Raw genomic sequence first — 26,264 nt, 5'->3', positions numbered from 1 at the left:
TAAAGCAGCAGCAGGCTGAATGAGTTGCGCCTATGCTCAGGTCAGGAACTGGGCGGCTCCCTGAAAAATATATATAGTCTTCACTCCCAAACTCAACATTCATCCAGCTGTCAAAGAAACAATGGTTTTGCAAGATCTGCTTATCGCGTTTCTGGATTCGCTAAGAAGGGCCATGGAAAAATAGAGACAGAGAGGAGAAAACATTCCCAATTGCTCTGCTGCCTCTGAACTATGACAACAGCACAGTGACTTTTTTTTTAAGCTTTCACTTGTATGAGCACAGAAAGTGCCAACACTCTCAGGTTTCACCATCACTGTAAGCATCTTTAGTCTCCCAGGGCTCAATTAAATGGAATTTAATTGAATGACACTGACCTCTCAACCAAAGCAATGGAACGAACTAATTCATAATTGATGTAAAAACTGTTTCCAAAGACAAAACAAATAAAGTACCGCATTCATTTCGCCTTAAATATTCAACACTGGACAGATACAATTTTCTGCACTAAGCTTTTTCAGAATGTTATCATTGTCAAAACTCCACCATGGATCATTTTGACTAGAGTTGCCCTTCAAGTCTCTCTAGTTAATTATAACCATCACAGGAGAGCAGGCTTCTGGGAAGGTGGGCTTTACTAAGCATTAGGCAGTGGTTTCCTTGCAAACCATAACAATCATCAAAGTCCTAGGAGGTCAATTTGGCTTGGAGCCTCCCCTAAATGATTAAGTGGGGGGGGGAGGGGGAAGGGCAATGGGAGGCGCACAGCAGGACGGTCCTTGGCAAAGAACAAAGCACTCAACTGTGACACCTTCCACCTGAGTGTTTTCTGAAATGCTATCCCTCAATTCCCTGTATGAAATCCTGGGTCACTGGGCACCTAAGCCTGTTGCCAGGAAGAGGTAATTAGGAGCAAGAACAAAACTAAAACTGAGAAGCAGAGATCTGGCCTAGAAGGTGATCTGGTATATGTTCCACCAGAAGAACACAAAACAATTTTTGTATTATTATTATAAAATTACCAACTGCTTGCCAGTTGGTAATGAGGGAAGACTGAAAATAATCTGAACAGTTCAAGAATGGAGAGACTAGTTAAATATATGAACTAGGCAGGGTGCTGGTGAATCACACCTTTATCCTAGCTACTCAAGAGGCTGAGATCTGAGGATAACTGTTCAAAGCCATCCAGGCAAGAAAGTCTGTAAGGCTCTTATTTCCAAATAACCACTAAAAAAACCCTAAGAAGTGGAGTTTTGGTTGAAAGCAGTAGAGCACTAGCCTTGAGCAAAAAGCTCAAGGTCAGTGCTCAGGTCCTAAGTTCAAGCCCCAAAACTGGTACACGACATGCTCCCACTCACACACACACGAACTAATCTTTTGGTATAGTAGTCAAAGGTTATTATATAGTTGTAAATCTGTATGCAGTACTTAAAAAGGAGCTCTAGGGCACACTGCTCAATGAAGAGTATATGTCAAGGATACTCCAGCATGTTTCCATTTGGATAAAAGGGAAACAATTGCTAATAGTTAGTATATACACAGAGTACATACATCAGACGCTTATCCAGGAGATGAGTGTACTTGTCAGTGAGAATGAAAAGGAAACATGCTTCTTGTGTGTGTGTGTGTGACAGAGAGAGACAGAGACAGACACAGAGACAGACAGACAACGAGATACAGTCTTATTGTATATAGCCCAGGCTGGTCTCTTAACAAATTTCCTACATAACCCACCTGAGTCTGGGATTGCAGGCATTTGCCACCATACCCAGCTCTTCTTTTAATTATACTTTATGGGAACATCTGAATTTAAGAAAAAAAATTCATTCCTTCAATGAGCAAATAATTAGTTCTGTATGTACCATACTCTAGGCCCTGAGAGCAAAGAAGATGGCAGACAAGGCCTCTGTTCTGATGATCTTTACGTTCTGGTGGAGGAATGGATAAGCAAGTAAATGCCAGTGATGTCACAGACATGAACGTGACAGGATCACAGCAAGGGACAAGTGGCAATCACAGCAGAGGAGGGGGGCAAGAAGATGACATTTAAGCTGAGATCATTTAAAAATAAATGAGTCATGTCTTGGTGGCAACAAATCTAAGAGTAGTAATAAAATGGAACACCTAAACTCAAAGTCTCCAGTCAATCTTAATTTCAAACAAATACATAAATACCAGATAGACAATAAGTTCACTTCTAACACAAAAATTTTTTTAAATGAGGACATTTTTTTCCCATTGAGAAAAAGAAAAAATTTTTTAGTGGTTCTTGAAATTTTTACTGACAAACCAGCCTAAATACAACTTGACTTTAAATTCCTAACACCTTATTCTGAGAAAGAACAATTCATTAATAACCTGGGTTGAAGTTCAAGAATCATTTTGCTGATCAATAAATCATCTTAGATGATAATTACCACCTCTTTTCTCCGTTCCCCTCATTTGACATATGCTGAGATTAAATACCTATCTTGGTGAGTGCTAACAACTAGGTGCTATGATCTTAACTTATTATTTTTCTACTAAAAGATTAAGTGTAATGTGACTAAGTAATAAGGAGAAGAGGGCAAGTCCAGCCTCATTTCAAATTCTGAGCAACCAGGGTTTGTGCAGAAAGTCTCATGTGAAAAAAAAATTCTTGCAGAAATACACTGCACTTACTTGATCCGAGTGGGTATGAATCACAGGCTGATTGGCCAGGGCTATCAAGGACTCTACAGTTTCCAATTCCTGCTGGTAGAAGGTCTGCACTCTCTTGTCCACGAGGAATTCTTTGACTTTCTCACTCAGCAAACAAGTGAGACTGGTGAGGTCCAGAGTGCCTGGATTGCTGGCGCTGAGGGAAAGTTTTTAACAGCTCTACAGATAACTTTTATCCCTTGTTCCTTTTTGGTATGTATAGACAAAATTGGCTAACATATGCAATGGTAGTTGTGTAGTGGCTCATGCCAATAATCCTAGCTACCCAGGAGGCAGAGAGGTAGGGAAGATCACAATTTGAGGCCATTCTGGGCAAAAAAAAGATAAACAAAAAACCAACCATTTCAACCAAAAGCAAAAAACCAGGCATGTGGTGCATACCTTTCATCCTAGTTACCAGAGAAGTGTAAATAGGAGGACTGAAGTCCAAAATGGCCTGGGCAAAAATGCAAGACCTTATTACAAAGTTAAGGAAAACACCAGGAGCTTTAGGTGTGGCTCAAGCAGTAGAGCACCTGCCCAGCACGTGCTGAATTCAAACTTCAGGATTGACAAAAACAAACCAAAAAAAAAAAAAAAAAAAAAAAAAAACCAACAATAAAAGACAACCAGAAAAAAGTCAAGCTGCAGAAAATGGAACAGAAGACATAGCTCCATTTTTCCTAAAAACAAACTGAAAAAGCAAAGGCTAGGGGCTGGGAAGGTGGCTCAGTGGTAGAGCGCTTGCCTTGCATGCTCAAGGCCCTGGGTTCGATTCCTCAGCACCACATAAGCAAAAAGAAAAAAGCCGGAAGTGGCGCTGTGGCTCAAGTGGTAGAGTGCTAGCCTTGAGCTGAAGAGCTGAGGGACAGTGCCCAGGCCCAGAGTTCAGGCCCCACAACCGGACCCAAAAAAAAAAAAAAAAAAGCAAAGCCTAACACAACAAACCTACCATGACTACTCCCACTTGTGTATGCACAGCAGCCTTAGAACACTGGGAGCTTCTAGGGAGCAGCACCAAGGGGACAATTTCCCATTTTATATAGGTGTATTATTTGTACTTCTCAAAAATAGTTTTAAAAATCTCTAACATATTTGTACATTTAAAAAAAAGAAAGGAATGGGTGCTGGTGGCTCACATTTATCATTCTAGATACATGAGAGACAAAGATTTGGAGAATCACAGTTCAAAGCCAGCCTGGGCAGAAAAGCTCTTGAGACTTCATCTCTAAAATAACCATCAAAAAGCAGGGCCAAAGGTGTGGCCCAAGTGGTAAAGCACCAGCCAAACAAGCAAGCCAACTGAGTAATTCAAACCCCAGTGGCACAAAAGTGGGGCAGGCTGAGGATATAGCTCAGTAGTAAAGAGCAGGTGCCTAGCATGAGGTCCTGGATTTGATTCTTAGCATCCATAAAAAATAAAGGGAACATAGTAAAACCTTTCTTTTTTTCCTTCTTCCACATCCTGCCCTCCCAAATCTGACCCCTAGTAAGTCACAAGTGGGTTATCAGTTCTCTGTATCTCTTCCCACATAGTAGCAAATGTCTTTAAAAATCTTATTCCGGGCTGGGAAGGTGGCTTAGTGGTAGAGTGCTTGCCTCACATACATGAGGCCCTGGGTTCGATTCCTCAGCACCACATAAGCAGAAAAAGCCAGAAGTGGCGCTGTGGCTCCAGTGGTAGAGTACTAGCCTTGAGCTGAAGAGCTGAGGGACAGTGCCCAGGCCCAGAGTTCAGGCCCCATGACCAGCAAAAAAAAAAAAAAAATCGTATTCCTCCTGGGGTATTATTTGCTTTGTTGCACCCATACAAATATCATCTGTGGTTAACAATAATTGGTCTCATTTTTGTATTTGGGGGGTATAGGTTTGGCTTTAACAGTGTGTAATGACATAAAATTTTGACAGGATATGCCTTGGTGCAGTTTTCTTCGTGTTTCTTTCCTTGGGGTTTGCTGAGAGTTTTGGAACTATCAGTTTATAGTTTTCATCCAACATGGAAAAATTTTAGCTAATATTCTTTCAAATACTTTTTCACCCTTTGTCCTTTAATAACTCTTACTTATACATATAATTCTCTTATAACAGCCCTAGATCATTTGTACTGTTACCATCTTCACTTTGCAGATGAGGAAACAGACATCCACAATGCCTTAGTTCTCTTCCATGCCCAGGCTGATGCTTCAGATCTGAACCCTGGCCAACCCAGCACCTGGCTCTCACTGCTGGCTGTACTGCTGCTGGCACTTCAGTAGCATTGAGGCACAACCTACCTCATGGCCACTTCTTTCTCTAGGGCTGGGCTGCAGAAGGGCTGGTCATACACCTTCCTGTAGAGAGGGGGCAGCTCAAGCATCCTTGCAATCTGAGTGTTCCACACTGGATCGTTTACTTTATCTAACAAACATAGAAATTACACAGAAAGCATATCTTTCCTATGTCAAAGTCATGGTTAGGAGAAGTCTAGATGCAGATCATGGTTCTCATTCATCCCCAGAGAGCAAAGGCCCCTGAGGGTCAGATGTGGCCAGGAAGTAGATGGGAACTAGGAAGGTGCACTAGTACATCATTCATCTGTGACACTGGTGAACAACAGCAGCTGTCCTTGAGATTTCCAGCTCAAAACCAGCCAGCAAAGTGCAGAGGGAGAGATGACAGGGGACTTGCTCTTTTCACTTAACTTTAATGGACTTAAGTGTTTAAGAAATTTCTATCACACCGGGTGCCAGTGCCTCACACCTGTAATCCCAGCTACTCAGGAGGCTGAGATCTGAGGAGAGCAGTTCAAAACCAGCCTGGGCTGGAAAGTCCGTGAGACTCTCATCTCCAATAAATCACTAGAAAACTGGAAGTGGTGCTGTGGCTCAAGTGGTAGAGTGCTAGGCTTGAGCTGAAGAGCTGAGTGACTGCACTCAGGCCCAGAGTTCAAGCTCCATGACCAACAACAACAAAAAGAAAAAAAGAAAAAAAAAGAAAAAGAAATTTATATCACTTTGAAGAATATGAACACTATCCTAATGAATCCACACTTGGAATTACAAAGAATTTTGGAGACTCCCATTCTGCATAAATACACTTGACAACTATATACAGTCAATAATCTATTTTTTCTCAATACAGTAAACCTATTGATTGTGCCAATACTGGGGTTTGAATTCAAGGCCTTGTACTCTTGCTCAACTTTCCTCTCTCCTCCCTCTTTCTTTTTTTTGGGGGTCCGGTCATGGGGCCTGACCTCTGGGCCTGGGCGCTGTCCCTCATCTCTTCAGCTCAAGGCTAGCGCCCTACCACTTGAGCCACAGCGCCAGTTCCGGCTTTTTTCTTTTTGCTTATGTGGTGCTGAGGAATCGAACTCAGGGCCTCATGCATGCAAGGCAAGCGCTCTACCACTGAGCCAGCAGCTCCCCCTTCCTTCTTTCTCATCCCTTCCTTTTCCTTTCCTCTTTTCCTTTCCCTTGTGCTGGTCCTGGGGCTTGAACTCAGGGCCTGGTGCTGTACCTTAATATTTTTGCTCAAAACTAATGCATTTCCACTTGAGCCACATGCTACTTTTGGCTTCTTGGTGGTTAATTGGAGATAAGAGTCTCATGGACTTTCCTGTCCTGGCTGGCTTCAAACCGTGATCCTCAGATCTCATCCCCCTGAGTAGACAGAATTACAGGTGTGTTCCACTGGCACCCAGCTTGCTCAGCTTTCTTGCTCATGGCTGGTGCTGTACTACTCAAGACATGCCTCCAGTCAAGCTACCAATAAACTTCTAATTAACTTTCTTCAAAATGAAATTAAGGGGTTGGGGCTTTAGCTCAATGGAAGGATATTTGCCTAGTAAATACAAGGCCCTAGATTTGGTCCTCAGCTATTTAAAAAAAAAAAAAAAAAGGAAATTAAGAAATGCATGTTGTTTTTCAAAAGAAGTCATCCACACGGTATCTTCTTCTTCTTCTTCTTTCTTCTTCTCCTTTTTTGTTGATCATGAGGCTTGAACTCTGGGTCTGGGCACTGTCCCTCAGGCTCTTCAGCTCAAGACAAGTGCTCTACCACTTGAGCCAGAGCGCCACTTCCAGTTTTCTGGTGGTTTACTGGAGATAAGAGTCTCATGGACTTTCCTGTCTGGGCTGGCTTTGAACTGCAATTCTCAGATCTCAGCCTCCTGAGTAGCTAGAATTAAAGGTGTGAGCCACTGGTGTCTGGCTTGAGTTAAATCTTCTTATCTGAATGTTTTAGAAGTCTCGTTTTGTGTAAATGGCATTTACTGAACACATACACAGAAAAGCAATCAATTTGGCAGGAATTTTTTGTGCTTACAATAAATGGTGGCATGAATCTCTCGCTCTTCTCTGTATGTGCGGACGTAGCCTCTGATTCGGATGATGTCCCCAAGTTCTATCTTGGTTCTCTGCGCAATGGTCTCTTGTAGCTTCTTAAGCTGTGAGGTCACACTCAGCTCTCTGGGTGTACTTGGAGCAGTTGCAGCTATTGGGGCCAGTGGGAAGGGTGGTGGGGGTGTGTGGAGGAAGATATAGATGATATAATTAGTCTACCACACTGGGAAGGCAGTTTGAATGCCAAGAACAAGAAGGTAGGTTCCAGGTGACTGCAATGCTTCTATCCTACACCTGGACTGGGATACAAAGTTTCCACCTGGTCCTCAACACAGTTCCATGCAATGTGTTAAGGCAGCTTTGGGCATGAGAACCCTGAACAATCCTTTAAAGTGCCCGTACAGAGCCAAGCATGGACACACTGCTCTCCCGGCTACTTGAGAGGCTGAGATAGGAGCATGTTAAGTTCAAGGCCAGCCTGGGCTAAGTAGCCAGACCTACCTCTCAAAAACAAAAAACCCCAAAACAACTCCTCCCCTCAAAAGAAAACCCGGGTGTATAGAAACTTGTCCTTTAGGGACTCAAGAGTCTATTCTCTCATTGTTACTGGAGAATTAGGCTGAGTGCTCTTTTGTGTGCTCTGTCTCTTCCACTTCAAACTACAACCTTAAACAACTTCATGGGTGAAAACAAGACAAAGTACATTCAACACTAAATAATCACTACTATGGAATTTTACTTCTGGTGTCTCATGATTGTAATCCTAGCTACTAAGGAAGCTGACATCTGAGGATCACAGGTCAAGGCCATCCCAGGCAGAAAAGTCCATGATACACTATCTTCAATTAACCAGGAAAAAGTTGGAAGTAGCTCAAGTGTTAGTATTCCAACCTTGAGCAATCCAACAGAGAACCCGAGGCTCAGAATTCAAACCCCCAAGTACTAGCACAATAAACAAATACATAAATAGTTTTAAATAAGAAAGAAAAAAGGGGGGGCTGGGAAGGTGGCTCAGTGGTAGAGCGCATGCCTTGCATGCCACAGGCCCTGGGTTCGATTCCTCAGCACCACATAAGCAAAAAGAAAAAAGCCGGAAGTGGCGCTGTGGCTCAAGTGGTAGAGCGCCTTGAGCTGAAGAGCTGAGGGACAGCACCCAGGCCCAGAGTTCAGGCCCCGTGACCGGACCCAAAAAAACAAACAAGAAAGAAAAAAGGTAGCTAAGAACAGCCATGAATGTTTTGAGCATTACAGGTGCTGTTATAAGAACTTCACAATCTATTAGTTTCTTTTTCCCCCCAGTCCTTGAGCTTTTTCATTCAAAGCTAGTGCTCTAATGCTTGAGCCACACTCTACTTCTGGCCTTAATTAACCACTTCTGGTGGTTAAATAGAGATAAAAGTCTCACAGACTTTCTTGCTTGGGCTAGCTTTGAACCGTGATCCTCAGATCTCAGCCTCCTGAGTAGCTAGGATTACAGAAGTAAGCCATAGGCTCCCAGCTCTTTTCAATTCTTTCATTTCTTCAACTCTCCATTTCCTCAGATACGAAACAGTGGTAATATTGTGCATGACTGAATGGAGCTCTCATACATTAATTTACACTAGTTATGATAATGAATAAGCTCTCCAGACAACGTTGTTTTCTTTGGGGTCTCTTTTGAGTTTAAAGTTCATTACATACTGTCAGAATGTTTGCCAGAAAAGTAAGCAAGTCACGTGGTTTTCACACAATGTCATCAGCAATGCATCTCACCACCCTGCAACCTTTTATATCCTTTGTGGCGATCCCACAAAGCACTTATTGTGCATTTAAATTTTAACACAACATGTGTTTTCACTTGTGATGATGTACTCTTGGTTTTTTTGTGGATAAACCTTCACTCTATGCCTTTGTAGCTTCCTTTCCATTTTAGAAATGCTGTTTTATAGCTGTGATGTCTACACCACACACTCTAGTGCTTGCTTCTGCTCTGTGTGTGTGTGTGTGTATGTGTGTGCATGCATGCACGCATACACATGCACATGTGTCCTAGGCCTAAGGCTTGAACTCAGAGCCTCAAACTTTTTTAGCTCTCTTGATCAGTTTTTTCACCCAAGGCTAGAGCTCTATCACTTCTGGCTTTTTTGGGGGGTGGGGAATGGGGTAACTAGAGATGAGTCTTTTAGTTTATTCTGCTCAATTGAGATTCTAACCTTGATCCTCAGATCTCAGCCTCGTAAGTAACTAGGACTATTGGCAAGCCACCAGCTCTAGACTCTTTCTTATGTTTGATTTTTATTCTTCAAAAAAGAAATATTTTGGGGCTGGGAATGTGGCTTAGTGGGAGAGTGCTTGCCTACTATGCATGAAGCCCTGGGTTTAATTCCTCAGTACCATATAAACAGAAAAAGCCAGAAATGGTGCTGTGACTCAAATGGTAGAGTGCTAGCCTTGAGCAAAAGCAGCTCGGGGGCAGTGCCCAGGCCCTGAGTGCAAGCCCCAGGACTAGCAAAAGAAAAAAAAAAGAAATATTTTGGAAAAAATAATTTTTAAAGTTTATCTTTTTTAAGTTTCCAGTGCTTGAACAATGTTTTTTGAGAGCTTATATTTTTATTTATTTATTTATTTTTAGTGCTGGTCCTGGGGCTTGAACTCAGAGCCTGGGTGCTTTTTTGCTCAAGGCCAGGCTTCTACCTCCTGAGCCACAGCTCCACTCTTGACTTTTGTTTGTTTTTAAATCAGTTAAAGAATCTCATGGACTTTCTAGCCTGGGCTGGCTCTCAACTAGAATCCTCAGATCTCAGCCTCCTGAGTAGCTAGGATTATACTAATGAGCCACAAGCACCTGGCTTTAATGTGCTTATTAGGACATACAACTCTATCCACTGTGAGTTGTTTTATGTAAGTTTCAAGGCAAGGTTCACAGTGAACTCTTTGTAAATATAATCTACTTGAGATAATATTTTTTTAGGGGCTGGGAAGGTGGCTCAGTGGTAGAGCGCTTGCCTTGCATACATGAGGCCCTGGGTTCGATTTCTCAGTACCACATAAGCAGAAAAAAAAAAGCCGGAAGTGGCACTGTGGCTCAAGTGGTAGAGCGCTAGCCTTGAGGTAAAAAGCTGAGGGACAGTGCCCAGGCCCAAAGTTCAGGCCCACGACCGAACCCCCCCCCCAAAAAAAAGAAAAAGAAAAAGAGATAATATTTTTTAAATGCTGGTTTATTTCCTACCATCATATAGTTTCCAGTTTGCCTTCTATATTCTCTCTCTCTCCTTCCTTCCCTCCTTCCCTTCCTCTTTCCTTTCCTCCCTCCCTCCTTCCTTCCTTCCTTCCTTCCTTCCTTCCTTTTTTTCTCTTTTTTCCAGTGTTGGGGCTTGAATTCAGGATACTGGGACTTGAATTCGGGCCTGGGCCCTGCCCCAAGACTGTTGCTTTAGTACTTGAGCCATAGCTCCACTTCTGGCTGTTGGTGGTTAATTGGACATAAGTCTCATGAACTTTTGTACTCAGCCTGGCTTTGAACTGAGATCCTAGGATCTCAGCCTCCTGAGTAGCTAGGAGTACAAGCATGAACCATAAGTGCAACAGGAACAACATTAATTGTAACACATTTTCTAGACCAAGAGAAACAGCAATATAGGAAACTCGGTGTATCCAGTAACCAGCACTCAGAAACTAGATGCAACCACAATTCAGCCTGCACAGCTTACTAAGTTTCTTCCTGTAAGACCTAAGAATCACTGACTAAAAGGTTGCTTTACTTGCCTTCCTGTCCCAAGGCCCTCTTCTTCTTATGTTAAAGGTATTTATAAACCTCATTGCCATTATGCAGACATTATAGGTGATAATAAACACTTCATACAGCACTACTGAAATTATCAGGCTGATGGCTGGTTGAGAAGCAGCCCAGATTTCATTTAAACGGTGAGTCTAACTGCTGAAAGGAAGGCTCCAGTGTGTAATTTAATGAATGTAATGAGATGGCTGGAGCCTGACAACTTTAATTTAAGCAGTCTATTCCATCCTGAAAGATAAATCCCCCTTAACATTCTAATAGTGAGGGCTAAGCTTTCTTAACTTTGCTCATAAGCTACAACCAAACGATACATTCAATGTGACATTTATAGAAGTTAACATTATATACTTATATTTTCACTGACTGGAGTATGATTTCACTTCAGATTAAATTTTGTTTAAAAAATTTGTCTCAGTTGGCCACTTCTCAGGGCAATTAAATTAAAAGGAGAGAATGGGCAAGTTGGGAACAATTAAAAACATTCCTGCATGTGTAACATAATGAGCATCATTTTCAGGCTTTCTCCTGGTACTCTTAACCTCTCTTTATATAGGCAAGGCACTTTTAAATTAAGCTTCTCTGGTATTTCAAACTTCCTCTTTTTAGTAGGCTCAAGACCAATTTCTATCTAGGTGACCTTCAGTATTACTAAATATAGTAATTATAGAATATTTCTTTCTTTTTTTTTTTAAATAATACTTCTGATAATGCTGCCGCTGCCTCTTCCTTTTTTTTTTTTTTCTTCCTTTTTTCTTTTTCCTTTTTTGATGTTCCTGGGGCTCAAACTCTGGGTCTAGACGCTGTTCCCGAGGGCTGGGAAGGTGGCTCAGTGGTAGAGCGCTTGCCTTGCATGCTCAAGGCCCTGGGTTCGATTCCTCAGCACCACAAAAGCAAAAAGAAAAAAGCCAGAAGTGGTGCTGTGGCTCAAGTGGTAGAGTGCTAGCCTTGAGCTGAAGAGCTGAGGGACAGCGCCCAGGCCCAGAGTTCAGGCCCCATGACTGGACCCAAAAAAAAAGAAAAAAAAAAAAAAAAAAAGACGCTGTTCCCGAGCTTCTTTCACTCAAGGTCAGCGCTCTACCACTAAAGCCATACTGCCACTTCCAGCTTTTTTGAGTGGCTTATTGGAGTTAAGAGTCTCATAGAGTTTCCTGCTTGGGCTGGCTTTGAACTGCGACCCTCAGATCTCAGCCTCCTGAGTAGCTAAGATTATAGGAATGAGCCAATGGCACCCAGTGATGCCATTTCTTTAAAAAGAGTAAAGTTAGAAAAGTAAAACAATCCAAATACTGGTCTGCAAACCATAAGGCATGTCCATACTGGGGTTTGAACTTAGGGCCTGGGAGTTTTCCCTTAGCTTTTTTTTTTTGCCAGTTCTGGGGTTTGAACTCAGGGCCTGGGCACTGTCCCTGAGCTTCTTTTGCTCAAGGCTAGCATACTACCACTTGAGCCACAGCGCCACTTCTGGCTTTTTCTGCTTATCTGGTACTGAAGAATCAAACACAGGGTTTCATGCATGCTAGGTAAACACTCTACCACTAAGCCACATTCCCAGCCTCCCTTAGCTTTTTTGTCAACAGCTGACACTCTACCATTTGAACCACAGCTCCACTTCTGATTAATTGGGGCTGAGAGTTTCATGGACTTTTCTGTCCCAGTTGGCTTTGACTGCAATCCTCAGATCTCAGCCTACTGAAGAGCCAGGAATATAAGTATGAGCCACTGGCACCCAGAAGGTTAAGATCTCTTGATTTCCAAAATAAGTGGTATGGTAAAATGAATTGCTAAAGAACCATTCCATAGTCACATAGACATAGCAGAAAGTAGGCAATAAAGAAATGGGAGTTCATTTCAATTAGCATCATTTTATATGATCATATGTACATAACTATTGAGCTATTGTGATCCTCTGCTAGGACTACCCTAGACATATACTGATTATTACAAATAATCAGGGAAACCAAGTAGCCTATGTTTCTTTGGGTCTGGCTTACTTTACTTAATATGATTTTTTTCCAAGTCTTTCCATATCCTTATAAATGAGGTGATGCCATTCTTTCTACTAGAATTCCATTGTGAATATATATCACATTTTCTTGATCCATTCATCTACTGAGGGGCATCTGGGATGGTTCCATATCTTAGCTATGGTAAATAATGCTGCAATGAACACAGTTGTGCTGATAGCTTTAGTGTGGCCTTGTATGTGATCATTTGGGTAAATGCCCAGGAGAGGGATTGCTGCATCATAGGGGAACTCTGTTTAGTCTCTGAGGAACCTCCATACTGCTTTCCAGAATGTTTTTTAAAATGTACTGTGTGAAGTTCTTTCTTTTTGTTCTTCATTTTTTTCCCTTTGGTTTTATCCCCTGTTGTCAACAGTTTTGATTTTGGTACCCTGTGTTTTCTTTTCTTTTCTTTTTTTTTATTGTGAAAATACTGTTCAGAGGGGTTACAATTACATGGGCAAGTACATTTCTTATCAAGCACTGTAGCCTCCTCCTTTGTTTCCCCTTCCCATCCCTTCCCATCCTCCCATCCCCTTCCCCCCTCCCCCTCCCACCCTCACCAAAGTTGTAAAGTTCATTTTCGACATAATGACTTGTACATCTCATTGTTGCAATGGGTCCACCTGTATCCCTATTTAAACAATTTGTTTTCCCCTTCCCCTCCACAAATTATACCGACATCAAATACAGTGAAAGCAGGGGTTATACTGTGGGGGAGGGACATACAAAGCAACAAAGAAATAATCTTATAAATGTGTTAGAAACAATCGCATGAAAGAAAAAAAAACATTTGAATACATATCTTAGGGTTCATTTCCCTAACATCACCTTATCTGACCTTTTCTGCTTGACTCAGTACTAGATATTGCAAATAAGGGAAACCATGGGACCTATGTTTCTTTAGGCCTGGCTTACTTCACTTAATATAATTTTTTCCAAGCCTTTCCATTTTCTAACAAATGGGGCAATGTCATTCTTTCTGATGGAGGCATAGAATTCCATTGTGTATATATACCACATTTTCTTGATCCATTCATCTACTGAGGGGCATCTGGGTTGGTTCCATATCTTATCTATAGTAAATAATGCTGCAATAAACATAGTCGTGCTGGTAGCTTTAGTATGATCTTGTTTGTAAACATTTGGGTACCTTGTGTTTTCTGTATTCATTTATCTGCTTTGGGGAAGGGAAGGAGAACAACAAAATGGTGAGGAAAAGGACAAAGGGTGAACCAATGCAACTGCCATATTCAAAGACACTACATTGGAAATCATCTTTACAACATGGGGGGAGTGTTGGGGGGAGGGAAAGTGGGAGAAAAGCAGAGGGGGTAACAATGTTTGGCAAGAAATGTACTCATTACCTTACTTAACTTACTTACAGTTACTTAACTGTAACCCCTCTGTATAACACCTTTGCAACAGAATAAAATAAAGAAATGGGAAGGAGAAAAGTAACTGTCCATGCCAGTTTTCAGAGCGAGTTACTGTGCTTTGGATATATTGATTAGATGGAAAGCAAAGCAAGATAGCAAGTGAAATTACCTGCTGAAGACTCACTATTGCTCAACTTTTTCCAGCAGATGCAGTTTATAACTCCAGTGCTGTCATCCACTGCAAGAGAAGCGTGAAAGGGAGAAGAATCACATGTGAACTCACATATCATTGCATTTGGCCACACTGAATGATGACCTTTTCCAACAGCCTAGCAGGGGCCATTCTCTTATCAAACTCTCCCTCTTATCTTTGGAAACAGTCTTCACTATACAGCAGCATAAATCATGTGTCTTTGTATGTCAGTATGACACACTACCTCAATAGAATGCATTGGACATTTCCCTCACCCTACTTCCATTGCCCTGCTAAAAGTGACCTCCTCGGGAAGCTAGATCCAAGACTCAATGTGGCTTAGTGGTAGAGTCCTTGCCCAGCATGCATGAATTCATGCCCTGACTTCAATTTCTTAGTACTATATAAACAGAAAAAGCCAGAAGTGGGGCTGTGGCTCAAGTGGTAGAATGTTAGCCTTGAGCAAAAGAAGCTCAGCGAGAGTGCCCAGGCCCCAAGTTTAAGCTCTAGGACTAGAAAAAACAACAACAACAAAAAAAACAAACAAACCCCAGCCTTCTCTCTTACCCTAGAACAAGGTAGCATCACAGGGTCCATAGTACAGATGCAAGCGCACTAAAGGCTCAGCCTCTGTTACCACTTCCCAAAACAAAGTGATCCTCATTCTTTGGGCTTCTTTTTTTTTGTTTGTTTGTTTTGGGTCCGGTCATGGGGCCTGAACTCTGGGCCTGGGCGCTGTCCCTCAGCTCTTCAGCTCAAGGCTAGTGCTCTACCACTTGAGCCACAGCACCACTTCCGGCTTTTTTTTTCTTTTTGCTTATGTGGTGCTGAGGAATCGAACCCAGGGACTCTGGCATGCAAGGCATGCGCTCTACCATTGAGCTACCTTCCCAGCCCCTCTTTGGGCTTCTTTGTTAAAGAGCTTCTCATAAGACCTTACTCATAACAGTGATTTAAGGAAAGCCAAGCACATCACAGAAGAGCATACTTTAATTTTTATAATTTTTTTATCCTGGCCACAAAATAATATTGCTGTGGCTTATTTTATTCCTAAAAAAAAAAAAAACCAACAATTCCCATTGCACTTGGACTTATAACTGTAAATAAGGTCTGAGCCACCAGGAGGCTGAGATCTGAGGATTGTAGTTTGAAGCTAGCCCTGGCAGTAAAGTCTGTGAGACATCTTATCACCAATAAACAATCCTCCCTCCCTCTCCCCCCAAAAAAATCAAGACCCAGCACTGGTGGCTCATACCTGTAATCTTAGCTACTCAGGAGGCTGAGATCTAAGAATTGAGGTTTGAAGGCAGGCCAGGAGACAAATCTAAGAAACTCTTACAACACTTAGGCACTAAAAAAAGGATAACCCCTCTAGGCCTACCATTTCATCTCTTGTTAACTGCGGATCTTATCTTAATTTATAATGGGAAGTCAAAAGAAAGAGAGCAGATAAACACTTGTCTTGGGAAATGTGAGGTTGTTCTGGTCTTGACTGGAGCTCCCAAGACTCAAGTCAGAGGTGGAGTTGCTAACCAGGTGCTCTGTGAGCCATGGGCACTGTTCAACCTCCTTGATTTGCAGCCCCTGCCAGCAAACTCTGTGCCATGGTCCGTGAGGCTGCTGCTGACTTGACTTCTATCTACATGTGCCAGAGAAGAGGAGCATCCTTGCAGTACACCATCATGTCCTTTCCTACAAGGCTCTGGCACAAGTCAGTGTGAGCAGAAGCACCCAGCATGGGCCTCTGATGGTCAGAGGAGCAGGCTCTTGACAGCAGGGGGTGGCCAGCTGGCAGGTGGCCTGAGGAAGCAGTGAGAGAAGCAGCTCTCCACTTGAGCAGGCCACACAAGAATGAGGTCACAAATGCATTTCTGCTCTCAATGACTTCCATATGGCCATCTCCCGCAGCCCACAGATGTGTCATTCTCACACCACCCACTCAGAGGGAAAAACTTCTTGCAGAGCAAATAGATCTTCTTAAGTCTTTTCCTGATGGGCATAGGGATTAAATGCAGCCCTGTTAGATCACAGGCCTAATTCTGATCTGGTTCTAGGGCCAACCCTGGAGGCCACAACAGCCTTATTTATTCGATGTAAAAATGAGAAAACTCAAATCCAGATCTAGCTAATTTGGGGTAAGAGGAAAGTGACAAGGAAAGAACAACCTGCTGACAGTAGAACAAGCTAGGGTTGGTAAACAGTAGATTGGGCCCATACCTCTCCCAGTGGAGCTCCACTGGAGCAAGTTACAAGGGCTTAAGTTTTCTCAATTACAAAACAGAAATAGATAGCATCTGTCTTTTCTACTTTAAAAGATTAGAGAAAGAATAACATGAAGTAATGAATGTAAAAGTGCTTCATAAACTGAAATACATGATAATTTCCTCACTGGTATTCAGAAAGGATGTACTCTATTGTACTACAACCTACTTGCCCACAGGTGGCTATGCTGTTGGAACTTAGCAAATGTTTGCTATGTTCAAGGAAAATAGTAACAATATCTTTGGTAAAATAAACACTGAAAGGCTGGGAATATGACTTAGTGGTAGAATGCTTGCCTAGCATGCATGAAGCCCTGGGTTTGATTCCTCAGTACCACATAAACGGAAAAAGCTGGAAGTGGTGCTGTGACTCAAGTGGTAGAGAACTAGCCCTGAGCACAGAAAGTTTCAGGGACAGAGCTCAGGCCCTGAGCTCAAACCCCAGGACTAGCCAAAAACAACAACAACAACAACAACAAACACTGAAGCAGGCAGATCTGATGGTATATCCCTGTAATCTTAACTACTTGGGAGGCAGAGATTGAGAGGACTGTGGTTAAGGCCAACCTGGGCAAACATTTTAGTGAGATCTCCATCTCAACAAATAAGCAAGTGTGGTGGAACATGTTTATAATCCCAGCTACATGGGAGGATATAGGTAGAAGAATTGCAGCATAGGGCTGGGAACGTGGCTTAGTGGTAGAGTGCTTGCCTAGCATGCATGAAGCCCTGGGTTCAATTCCTCAGTATCACATAAACAGAAAAAGCCAGAAGTGGCACTGTGGCTCAAGCCTTGAGCACAGAGAGACTCAGGGACAGTGCCGATTTATATATTCAAATTTCAGCTATGTGAGAACCTTACACATAAACTCAGTTTCAGACACAATTGTTCTTACCTCCATAACTGTAGAAAGAATCTCGTTCTCTCACTCTCACGACAGTTCCCACAATATCTACCTGTCTTATTGGATGCCTGTTATACAAAAATATACCTAAAATTGAAAACAGGGAAGTTTATATAACACATGATTATATTTTCTGCTTTATTAAATGTTTGTGGGAGGAGGGGTCACAAATCAGTGGCATGCTGTTTGCTGACATTCCAGTCGTAAGGAGCAGCCCTTGACAAATGGCAGACTTCAAGAAATTTGAAGATCTTTTCTTCAAGGGTTAGAAGCAGACAGCGTGGCTTTAGGGAAGCTGAACTAGAGGAGAAAAGTGGTGCTACCCAACATTTAATTTAATTTACTTGGGAACACAAAGGGTACTTCCATGAAGAAGGCTCCCAGGGGCCTGAAAACAGCCACCCAAAAATGGGAGCAACTTAATAGTGTATCTTGACCAACTGGGAAAGAAAATGTAAATCATGAGAAAGACTTCTTTGTATTCTTTTTTTTTTTTTTTTTTTTTTTTTGGTTGTGGGGCTTAAACTCTGGGCCTGGGTGCTGTCCCTCAGCTCTTCAGCTCAAGGCTAGCGCTCTACCACTTGAGCCACAGCGCCACTTCCGGCTTTTTCTTTTTGCTGAGGAATCGAACCCAGGGCCTCAGGCATGCAAGGCAAGCGCTCTACCACTGAGCCACCTTCCCAGCCCATTCTAATGGTTAATTGGAGATAAGAGTCTCACAGACTTTTTTTTCCTGGGCTGGCTTTGAACCATGATCCTCAGATCTCAGCCTCCTGAGTAGCTAGGATTACAGACGTGAGCCACCAGTACCTGGCTCTTCTTTGTACTCTTTAAACCAGTACTTTTCTAAGAAACGAGCCATCATTTCTACAAACTGATAAGAACTTTGAAAACAAAAATTTTTTTTTTGTCTTTTAGTTCACCTCATACCTATAATCCAAGTTAAAGGCGGCTGAGATCTGAAGATTTAGGTTTGCACCCAGCCAGGCAGACAAATCCTGAGACTATTATTTTCAATTAACCATCAAAAAGCAGGAAGTAAGCTGGGCACTGGTGAGAACCGGAGTTCGAGCCCCCCAGTATTGACACAAGTGCAAGCATGCATTTCTCCCCCCCTGGACCCTACCCCACAGATATCCAGGTTATAAAAAGCTAAAAGGCTACCCTTAAAGGCCAGCAGAAACTGGGTGCTGGTGGCTCATGCCTGAAATCCTAGCTACTAGCTACCAGGAGGCTAACAGGAAAGTGTGTGAGACTCTTACCTCCAATCAACTACCAAAAAAGCTGGAAGTAGAGCTGTGACTTATGTGGTAGAACACTAGCCTTGAGCAAAAGAAGCTCAAGGACAGCACCTAAATCTTGAGTTCAAATCCCAAAACCAGCCATCACACATAAAAAAGGTCAGCAGATTATACCTCTAAAACTTCTTTTTAAGCTCTGTTTTCAAAATCTAGATTTCAGACACTGGCTGGCAAGTTTCTACCAGAGAAACTAGAGAGGGGGACACACCACTGATACCAAAAGCCTCCTTTTCCTGACTTGGAGACAAGACAGAAAAGGTGGACCCTGGGAAGCTTGCAGTTCCAGGACCTCCTAGCTCCTGTAGTCTCTCTCCTAGGCCACTCATATGCCACCAGAGATCCTAGCTTCACTTTAAATACTATGAGCTGTGTTCCTGTTAACTGCGCCAATGATATCTGACCAGTATCTCTGGCATCTTTCTCCCACTGAGGCTAGATTATTTACATTCAGAAACACACTTTCAGATGGCCTCCTCCACCTTTTTTTTGTGCTAGTCCTGGTACTTGAACTCAGGGCCTGCGTGTGTATTGTCTGAACTTTATTTTGCTAAAATCTAGCATTCTACCACTTGAGCCACGGTACCACTTCTGGCTTTTTCTGAGTAGTTATATTTGGAGACAAGAGTCTCACAGACTTTTCTTTTTTTTTTTTATTGTGAAAATACTGTACAGAGGGGTTACAATTACATGGGCAAGATAATGAGTACAGTTCTTATCAAGCATTGTAGCCTCCTCCTTTGTTTCTCCTTCCCATCCCTTCCCAGCCTTCCCCTTCTCACAGACTTTTCTAATAGTTATCCTCAGATCTCAGCCTCCTGAGTAGCTATGATTACAGGCATGAGCCACTAGCGCATGTCTAGTCTTTCCCTTTTTAAATAAATATATGGCTTATAAATAAAGAAGCCAAGATCACGTTAGGCATCTGGACTTTCTTCCCTCACTTCTAAGCCTGGTCAGAATCTCTGGATTCCAAGGTATGAGAGTCCTGTGACCTAAAGAATCCCCAGAATGGATGTTGCTGCTCGGGGCTGGGAAGGTGGCTCAGTGGTAGAATGCTTGCCTTGCATGCATGAGACCCTGTGTTCGATTCCTCAGAACCACATAAGCAGAAAAAAGCTGGAAGTGGCGCTGTGGCTCAAGTGGTAGAGCACTACCCTTGAGCTGAAGAGCTGAGGGACAGCGCCCAGGCCCAGAGTTCAAGCCCCATGACCCCCCCACCCCAAAAAAATGGACATTGCTGATGGCTCTGTTCTTTCCCTTCAAGACAGAGGGAATGGTTCTTTCCATCCATTCATGCCAAGTCCCAAGTGTGGAAAAGAAGCCTGGAAGCTTGTTTGCCAGGAAGATACTAGGAGAGCAGGTGTAGTTTGAAGAAGAAAACAGCAAATTTGGCCCAAAGCAGGCCCCTCTCCTCTGCAGAGGTGATCTAAAGATGATAATTGGAAGACCAGGGAAACCTTGGGAGCCATGAGCTGACATTGGCAGGGGCCATACAAGGAAAGAAGCCCAAGTCACTGTATCAACCCCTAAGGAGAGTTGTTCCTATTCAGGAACACGTACAGTGCTTGGGGACAATATAGACCCAAAGAACATTCATGAAATGTTAGGATTTTTGAGATGGGGAGAAATGATTGGCCAAAAACAAAACAAAACAAAACAGAGGTACACACAAGCCAATGATATTTTAAGGTCACCTTGGAGATGTTACTTCAGAAAAATCTGAACAGATCTTCAAGTGAGGTCACAGCAACTTCCTCAAAAAGAACAAACATGGGCCCTATAAATTTCCACCTCAAGGACAGACAATGCTAGCCTTTAAGGAGATAAGAGTTACTTGAGGACACAACCGAATCCTTACAACCTCAAGGGACTAGGTGAAAAACTATCTTAAAAGCAGTCATAGAACAAGAGAACTGCAGAAGAAAACAACAGAAAAACTCTTGAGAAAACTCATTCAGGAGGAAATATGGGGAAGGGCTAATAGAGGGTAAATGAGGAGGAATATAGTGGAAGTCCTTTACATGTTTGAAAGTAGAACAATGAAGCCTGTTGAATTGTTTTAAGAAGAGAAAGTGGGATGGAAGAGAGTGATGAAGGAGGTGAGGTTGATCAGAAAACATCGTATATATGTGTGGAAATACCATTATGAAATCCATCTTGTAGGGCTGGTAGGTGGCTCAGTGGTAGAGTGCTTGCCTTGCATGAATGAGGCTCTGGGTTCGATTCCTTAGCACCACATAAGCAGAAAAAGCCGGAAGTGGTGGTGTGGCTCAAATAGCAGAGCGCTAACCTTGAGCTGAAGAGCTAAGGGCCGGCACCCAGGCTGAGCTCAGGCCCCAGGACCAACAACAAAAAAAGGAAATGTGCTGGGCTGGGAATGTGGCTTAGTGGTAGAGTGCTTGTCTACCATGCATGAAGCCCTAGGTTTGATTCCTTAGTACCACATAAACAGAAAAAGCCAGAAGTGACATTGGCTCAAATGGTAGAGTGCTAGTCTTGTGCAAAAGAAGAGACAGTGCCCATGCACTGAGTTCAAGCCCAGGACTGCCCCTCCCCCTCGCTGCAAAAAAAGAAAATGTGCTGCTCAGAAATACAGAGGACATTTCTCAAAATGTATGGAAACATGAACCACACAAACAAGATGCTTGGCTTTTATAAGAAGATGGCTGAACACATTGAAAAATAATTAGAGGACCATTTCCTTTCAATGTCAAAAGATCTCTTCTGAGAATTGAGCTCAAAGGCGCTCCGCTGAGAGACAGTGGCACTGTTCCTCTGATATTTATGTGGTCATTAAGACTTTAAAAAGTTTTGTGAGGCACTTAAGTAAATTAACAAATCAGCAAGAAGAGATCATGGGATTTATAGCCAGTTGGTCAGAAGTACAGAGTGAAATGACCTGGGGTTCACAATTGGGGCAGTTTGGGACTGAGCACTTAACATGTGGGAACTGACACCATCTTCAGGTATAGGGGATTATCCAAATAGGGTTCACAACAGAATTATTTGCTTACTGGGGGGTGGGGTATGGAAAAGAAAACATCTATCTTAGTGGTAGAGTGCTAGCCCTGGGTTCAATTCCACAATATCATATAAACAGAAAAAGCCAGGCATTGTGGCTCAGGTGGTAGAGTACTAGCCTTGAGCAAAAGCAGCTCAGAGACAGTGTCCAGACCCAGAGTTCAAGTCCTAGGATGGCAATAAAACAAACATTACCCAACCAAAACCACTCTCTAAGGGTTTGGGCTTATTCTCCCAATACAGAAAGCAAAAAGACCACAGATTTGAGTCCTTTACTCCTAATTTCTGTGTATGTAGGACTGTTTCTCCCTCTTTTCTATTTCTCCCTACTTTATACTACTATATTAAAATAATTTTTTTTGGGGGGGGGAAGGGGGTCCAGTCGTGGGGCCTGAACTCTGGGCCTGGGCGCTGTCCCTCAGCTCTTCAGCTCAAGGCTAGCACTCTACCACTTGAGCCACAGCGCCACTTCCGGCTTTTTTCTTTTTGCTTATGTGGTGCTGAGGAATCGAACCCTCATGCATGCAAGGCAAGCACTCTACCACTGAGCCACCTTCCCAGTCCTAAAATAAATTCTTTTTAAGACTTCTACCTTGGGAGATTTTTTCCTTGTTTGCTGTGACACCTTAAAATGCTTTCCACAGCCGGGCAATGGTGGCTCACGCCTGTAATCCTAGCTACTCAGGAGGCTGAGATCTGAGGATCGTGGTTCAAAGCCAGCCCGGGCAGGAGAGACCGTGGGACTCCTATCTCCAATAAACCACCAGAAAACCGCAAGTGGCGCTGTAGTTCAAGTGGTAAAGTGCTAGCCTTGAGCTGAAGAGCTGAGGGACAGTGCCCAGGCCCAGAGTTCAAGTCCCATGACTGACCAAAAAAATAAATAAATAAAATAAATAAATAAAATGTTTTCCATGAGTGGATCTCAGGGACTTAGGATTTTAAATAGAAAATGGCAAGCTGAGGGAAATTTCTCATCTATCATTCAGTGACAGATATAAAATTATGATTGATGTTTGCATCAATCATGACGTTTCCTTTTTTTTTTCCCTGATCGTGGGGCCTGAACTCTGGGCCTGGGCACTATCCCTCAGCTTTTCAGCTCAAAGCTAGTGCTCTATCACTTGAGTCACATCGCCACTTCCAGCTTTTTCTGCTTATATGTCCTGAGGAATCGAACCCAGGGCCTCATGCATGCAAGGCAAGCACTCTACCCAGGGCCTCATGCATGCAAGGCAAGCACTCTACCACTGAGCCACCTTCCCAGCCCCATGAGGTTTCCTTTAAAACAATGTATCTGAAACACTCTTACCAGCAGTGGAATGATGATTATCAGTACTGACTAGTTTTTTATTAGTTTGGTTTAGATACATAATCTCATCCTTTGTACAAGGAAGATTAAGCCCTCTGATGTCCCTGATGTTTACCTACTCACTGATCTTTAAGCAAGACTGGCATTTGGTGTGAATTAATTTCTTCCTGAGAAGATCTATGGGGGCTGGGAAGGTGGCTCAGTGGTAGAGTGCTTGTCTTGCATGCATGAGGCCCTGGGTTCGATTCCTCAGCACCACATAAGCAAAAAGAAAAAAGCTGGAAGTGGCGCTATGGCTCAAGTGGTAGAGTGCAAGCCTTGAGCTGAGGGACAGCACCCAGGCCCAGAGTTCAGGCCCCATGTCCAGACCCAAAAAGATCTATGAAGATCACCAGATTGTTCTGGAAAATGGAAAAGGATTGGGGAGGCTGGCTGCCTTCCAAAGGGGAAAAAAAATGTCCAAGAATAATTAGGAAATAAAGGTGTGGTGAGAAATCTGTACAAAAGGCTTTAGTGTAAGGTCATCCAAATATATTTGTACATGTAACTAGAATTACACAAAACATCATCCCACTAAAACTGGCTACTTGAATTCTTGCCTACTCTGACTCATGGCTTGCTATTCAGAAAGTCATTGACTGGAAAGGTTCACTCAAAATAGTTAAGAGTTCTGGGCAATTGGTGACTCATGCCTGTAATCCTAGCTACTCAAGAGGCTGAGATCTAAGGATCATGGTTCAAAACCAGCAGGACAGGAAAGTCCCTGAAACTCTTAGCTCCAATTGACCACCAGAAAACTAGAAGTGGGGTTGTAGCTCAAAGGGGTAGAGTGCTAACCTTGAGCACAAAAGCTCAGGGACAGTGCCACCACCACCACCACCACCAACAACAACAAAAAAGGGAGAGTTTAACCAAACTTCTATGTACCAAGTGAAGGCCCACCCACAGTGACTCAAGTTCTTTGAATTGACATATCATTAAGTATGATAAGCCCATGTCTAGTAACTCTTACTCTAATAAAACCTTTTAATTTTACATGCTTCAGTTGCTGTTTCCCAGGGACCACCCCACTGCAGACAGAGGCTGTGATTACATAGTTGAACAAGCCAGAAGTTGTCCTTCCTTCCAGGGACCTTGTATTATTTTGATTCTGATAATTCAGTTCAAAACAAAACCATCTCTTTAAGATTAAGCATGGTTAGTATCCATTTATACAAAGAAACCTAAGCTTTATACAAAGGGAATCACATGCCTGGGGCGGGTAAGTGGCACAGCAAAGCCTAGGCATACCTAGTCTGGTAAAGCAAAGCAAACCTAAAACAACAGCAACAACAAAACACTGAGCATTTAAATTTAGCTGCCCTAAACTTCTGGAAAGAATCTGAAATAGCTTAGCATGAGTTAGGAAACAAAACAAAACCATTTTCCTCATTATAAAACTTACAGACTTTTTTGTTTGTTGGTTGGTTTTTTTTTTTTTTTTTTTTTTTTTTGTATTACTAGCCCTTGTACTTGCCTGGCAGGAGGAACTCTACCACTTAAGTCATGCACTTAGTTCTATTGCTTTCATTATTTCCTAATGGAGCTTCCTCCCCCTACATTTACGCTTCCCATTTAGATGGGATGAAAAACACATGCCACTGCAGTTTTTATTGGTTGAGATGGGTTTCTCATGAACATCTTGCCTTGGCTGGCTTCAAACTATCATACTCCTGATCTCAGCCTCCCCAGTAGCTGGAATTACAGGCATGAGCCAGCTAGCTTTTTTTTCTTTTTTAATCAGACCGTATTGAACTTAAAAGAAATAACTCACTAAAGTGGAGTCGCAGGCTCTTCTCAAAGCCCTAAGTCTCAGCTGTCTTTCACTGTGGGGAAGAGGGGAGAAAAGGGTGTGCAGATGACGCACAGAGCATCCTTCAGGCTGACTTAGCCACATACCTGGCACTTGACGGGACTCCTTCATGCCCAGGATATCCCTGATGTAGAGCTTTGCAAATGCTAGAAACACAGGATCCAAACCCCACAAGAGGGAGGGGGTCTCCTCTTCACACGGGCTGGATTCAGACTGCATCAAGAGGCTGGGCTGTGGCATCCAGCTAACCCCCAAGGCTCTGCTTCACTGAGTTCAAGCACCTCTACAAGACACAGAAGTCAGGATGAGGGGCGTCGAACGTGGGCGAGGTTGGCATGGGCCTGGACTCTTCTCAGGTGGGCCTCTGGAAGCCCAGAGGTCCAGGGCTCTGTCAAACTCTATTCGGGAATGTGGAAGGCGGCCTTCCTCTACCCTGTCCCCAACATGCCAACTTAGGACACAGCTAACCAGCTTTCCCCTGAGCGACACCGTCCATACGTGCGTGCCCTGAGTCCCCCTCCCACGGGTGGGTGCGGGGAGTAAGCAAGGGGCGCCCTGTCTGCCAAGCCCCTGGTTTCAGGGCACCATCCGGGGCCTGGCTGAAGCCCGGACCCGGCACTTCCGCTTTTCGGGCTGAACTGAACCAAAAAAAAAAAAAAAAAAAGGAAGCAAAAAACAAAATCAACAGAAGGACGGGCCTCGGCGCCGCCCACCGCACCCGTGCCAAGGCTGGCGACTCCCAGCGAGGCGCTCCCGCCCCTAGGCAGCGCTGGCGGCCGCCGCCCCGCAGCTTGCAGAGGCGCCTCACCAGTTCCGGTGAGGCCCGGATGCCGTGCCCGGAAGCCAGCCGGTTCGCCCGCCGGAGCATTTCCTTCCTCGACTCCGCCCTTGCAATTATCCCCGAGGCCCCGCCCACAACCGCAGATCACGCCTGCCATTCACAGCTCTTCCCGTCCCACCAGAGGCCCCGCCCAAGCTCCCCAGGTGGCTGTGGGCGTGCCTGGCGCCTCTGCAGGCCAGAGCTACCCTCCAGCCCTCCCCAGGCTTAAGCCCTCGGACCCCGCGAATCCCACCTTCCAGCAGCCTGAATCACACCTTCCAAGTCATACTCTCACCCTGCCCCCTCCGCTGGCAGGGCCCTGGATCCAGGACTTCCAAGAGATTGGGATAGGATCCAACCCTTTTTAAATGTTTGGTTCCCAGTTTATTAAATAAACAACAAAATTAGGCTGGTCAACAGCAGGATTGCATTGTGGCATATTTTAA

At 43.5% G+C, this 26,264-nt stretch overlaps 1 protein-coding gene across 6 annotated transcripts in view; it reads right to left on the bottom strand.

Moving 5' to 3' along the window:
- Stn1 (STN1 subunit of CST complex) overlaps positions 1 to 25,852 on the bottom strand; it is a 41,465-nt gene extending 15,613 nt beyond the window's left edge. For 3 of the 6 annotated variants that reach the window (XR_011366395.1, XR_011366396.1, XM_069994058.1), the window contains exons 1-6: positions 25,085 to 25,687; positions 17,507 to 17,602; positions 14,326 to 14,394; positions 6,983 to 7,150; positions 4,951 to 5,074; positions 2,660 to 2,834 (exon numbers count right to left, since the gene is read on the bottom strand). Coding sequence is in view for 4 of the 6 variants with exons in the window: in XM_069994058.1 (XP_069850159.1) it covers positions 2,660 to 2,834; positions 4,951 to 5,074; positions 6,983 to 7,150; positions 14,326 to 14,394; positions 17,507 to 17,602; positions 25,085 to 25,238 (786 nt within the window). In the remaining 2 variants the exon portion in view is untranslated. The other 3 variants (XM_069994076.1, XM_069994067.1, XM_069994090.1) reach the window with 3 other exon arrangements.
- Positions 25,853 to 26,264: the final 412 nt, after the last annotated feature.

The sequence above is a fragment of the Dipodomys merriami genome, unplaced genomic scaffold (assembly GCF_024711535.1).
Source record: "Dipodomys merriami isolate MVZ:Mamm:240054 unplaced genomic scaffold, mDipMer1.0.p SCAF_102, whole genome shotgun sequence".
Lineage (NCBI taxonomy): Eukaryota > Metazoa > Chordata > Mammalia > Rodentia > Heteromyidae > Dipodomys > Dipodomys merriami.
This window is presented reverse-complemented; position numbering and strand designations above follow the sequence as displayed.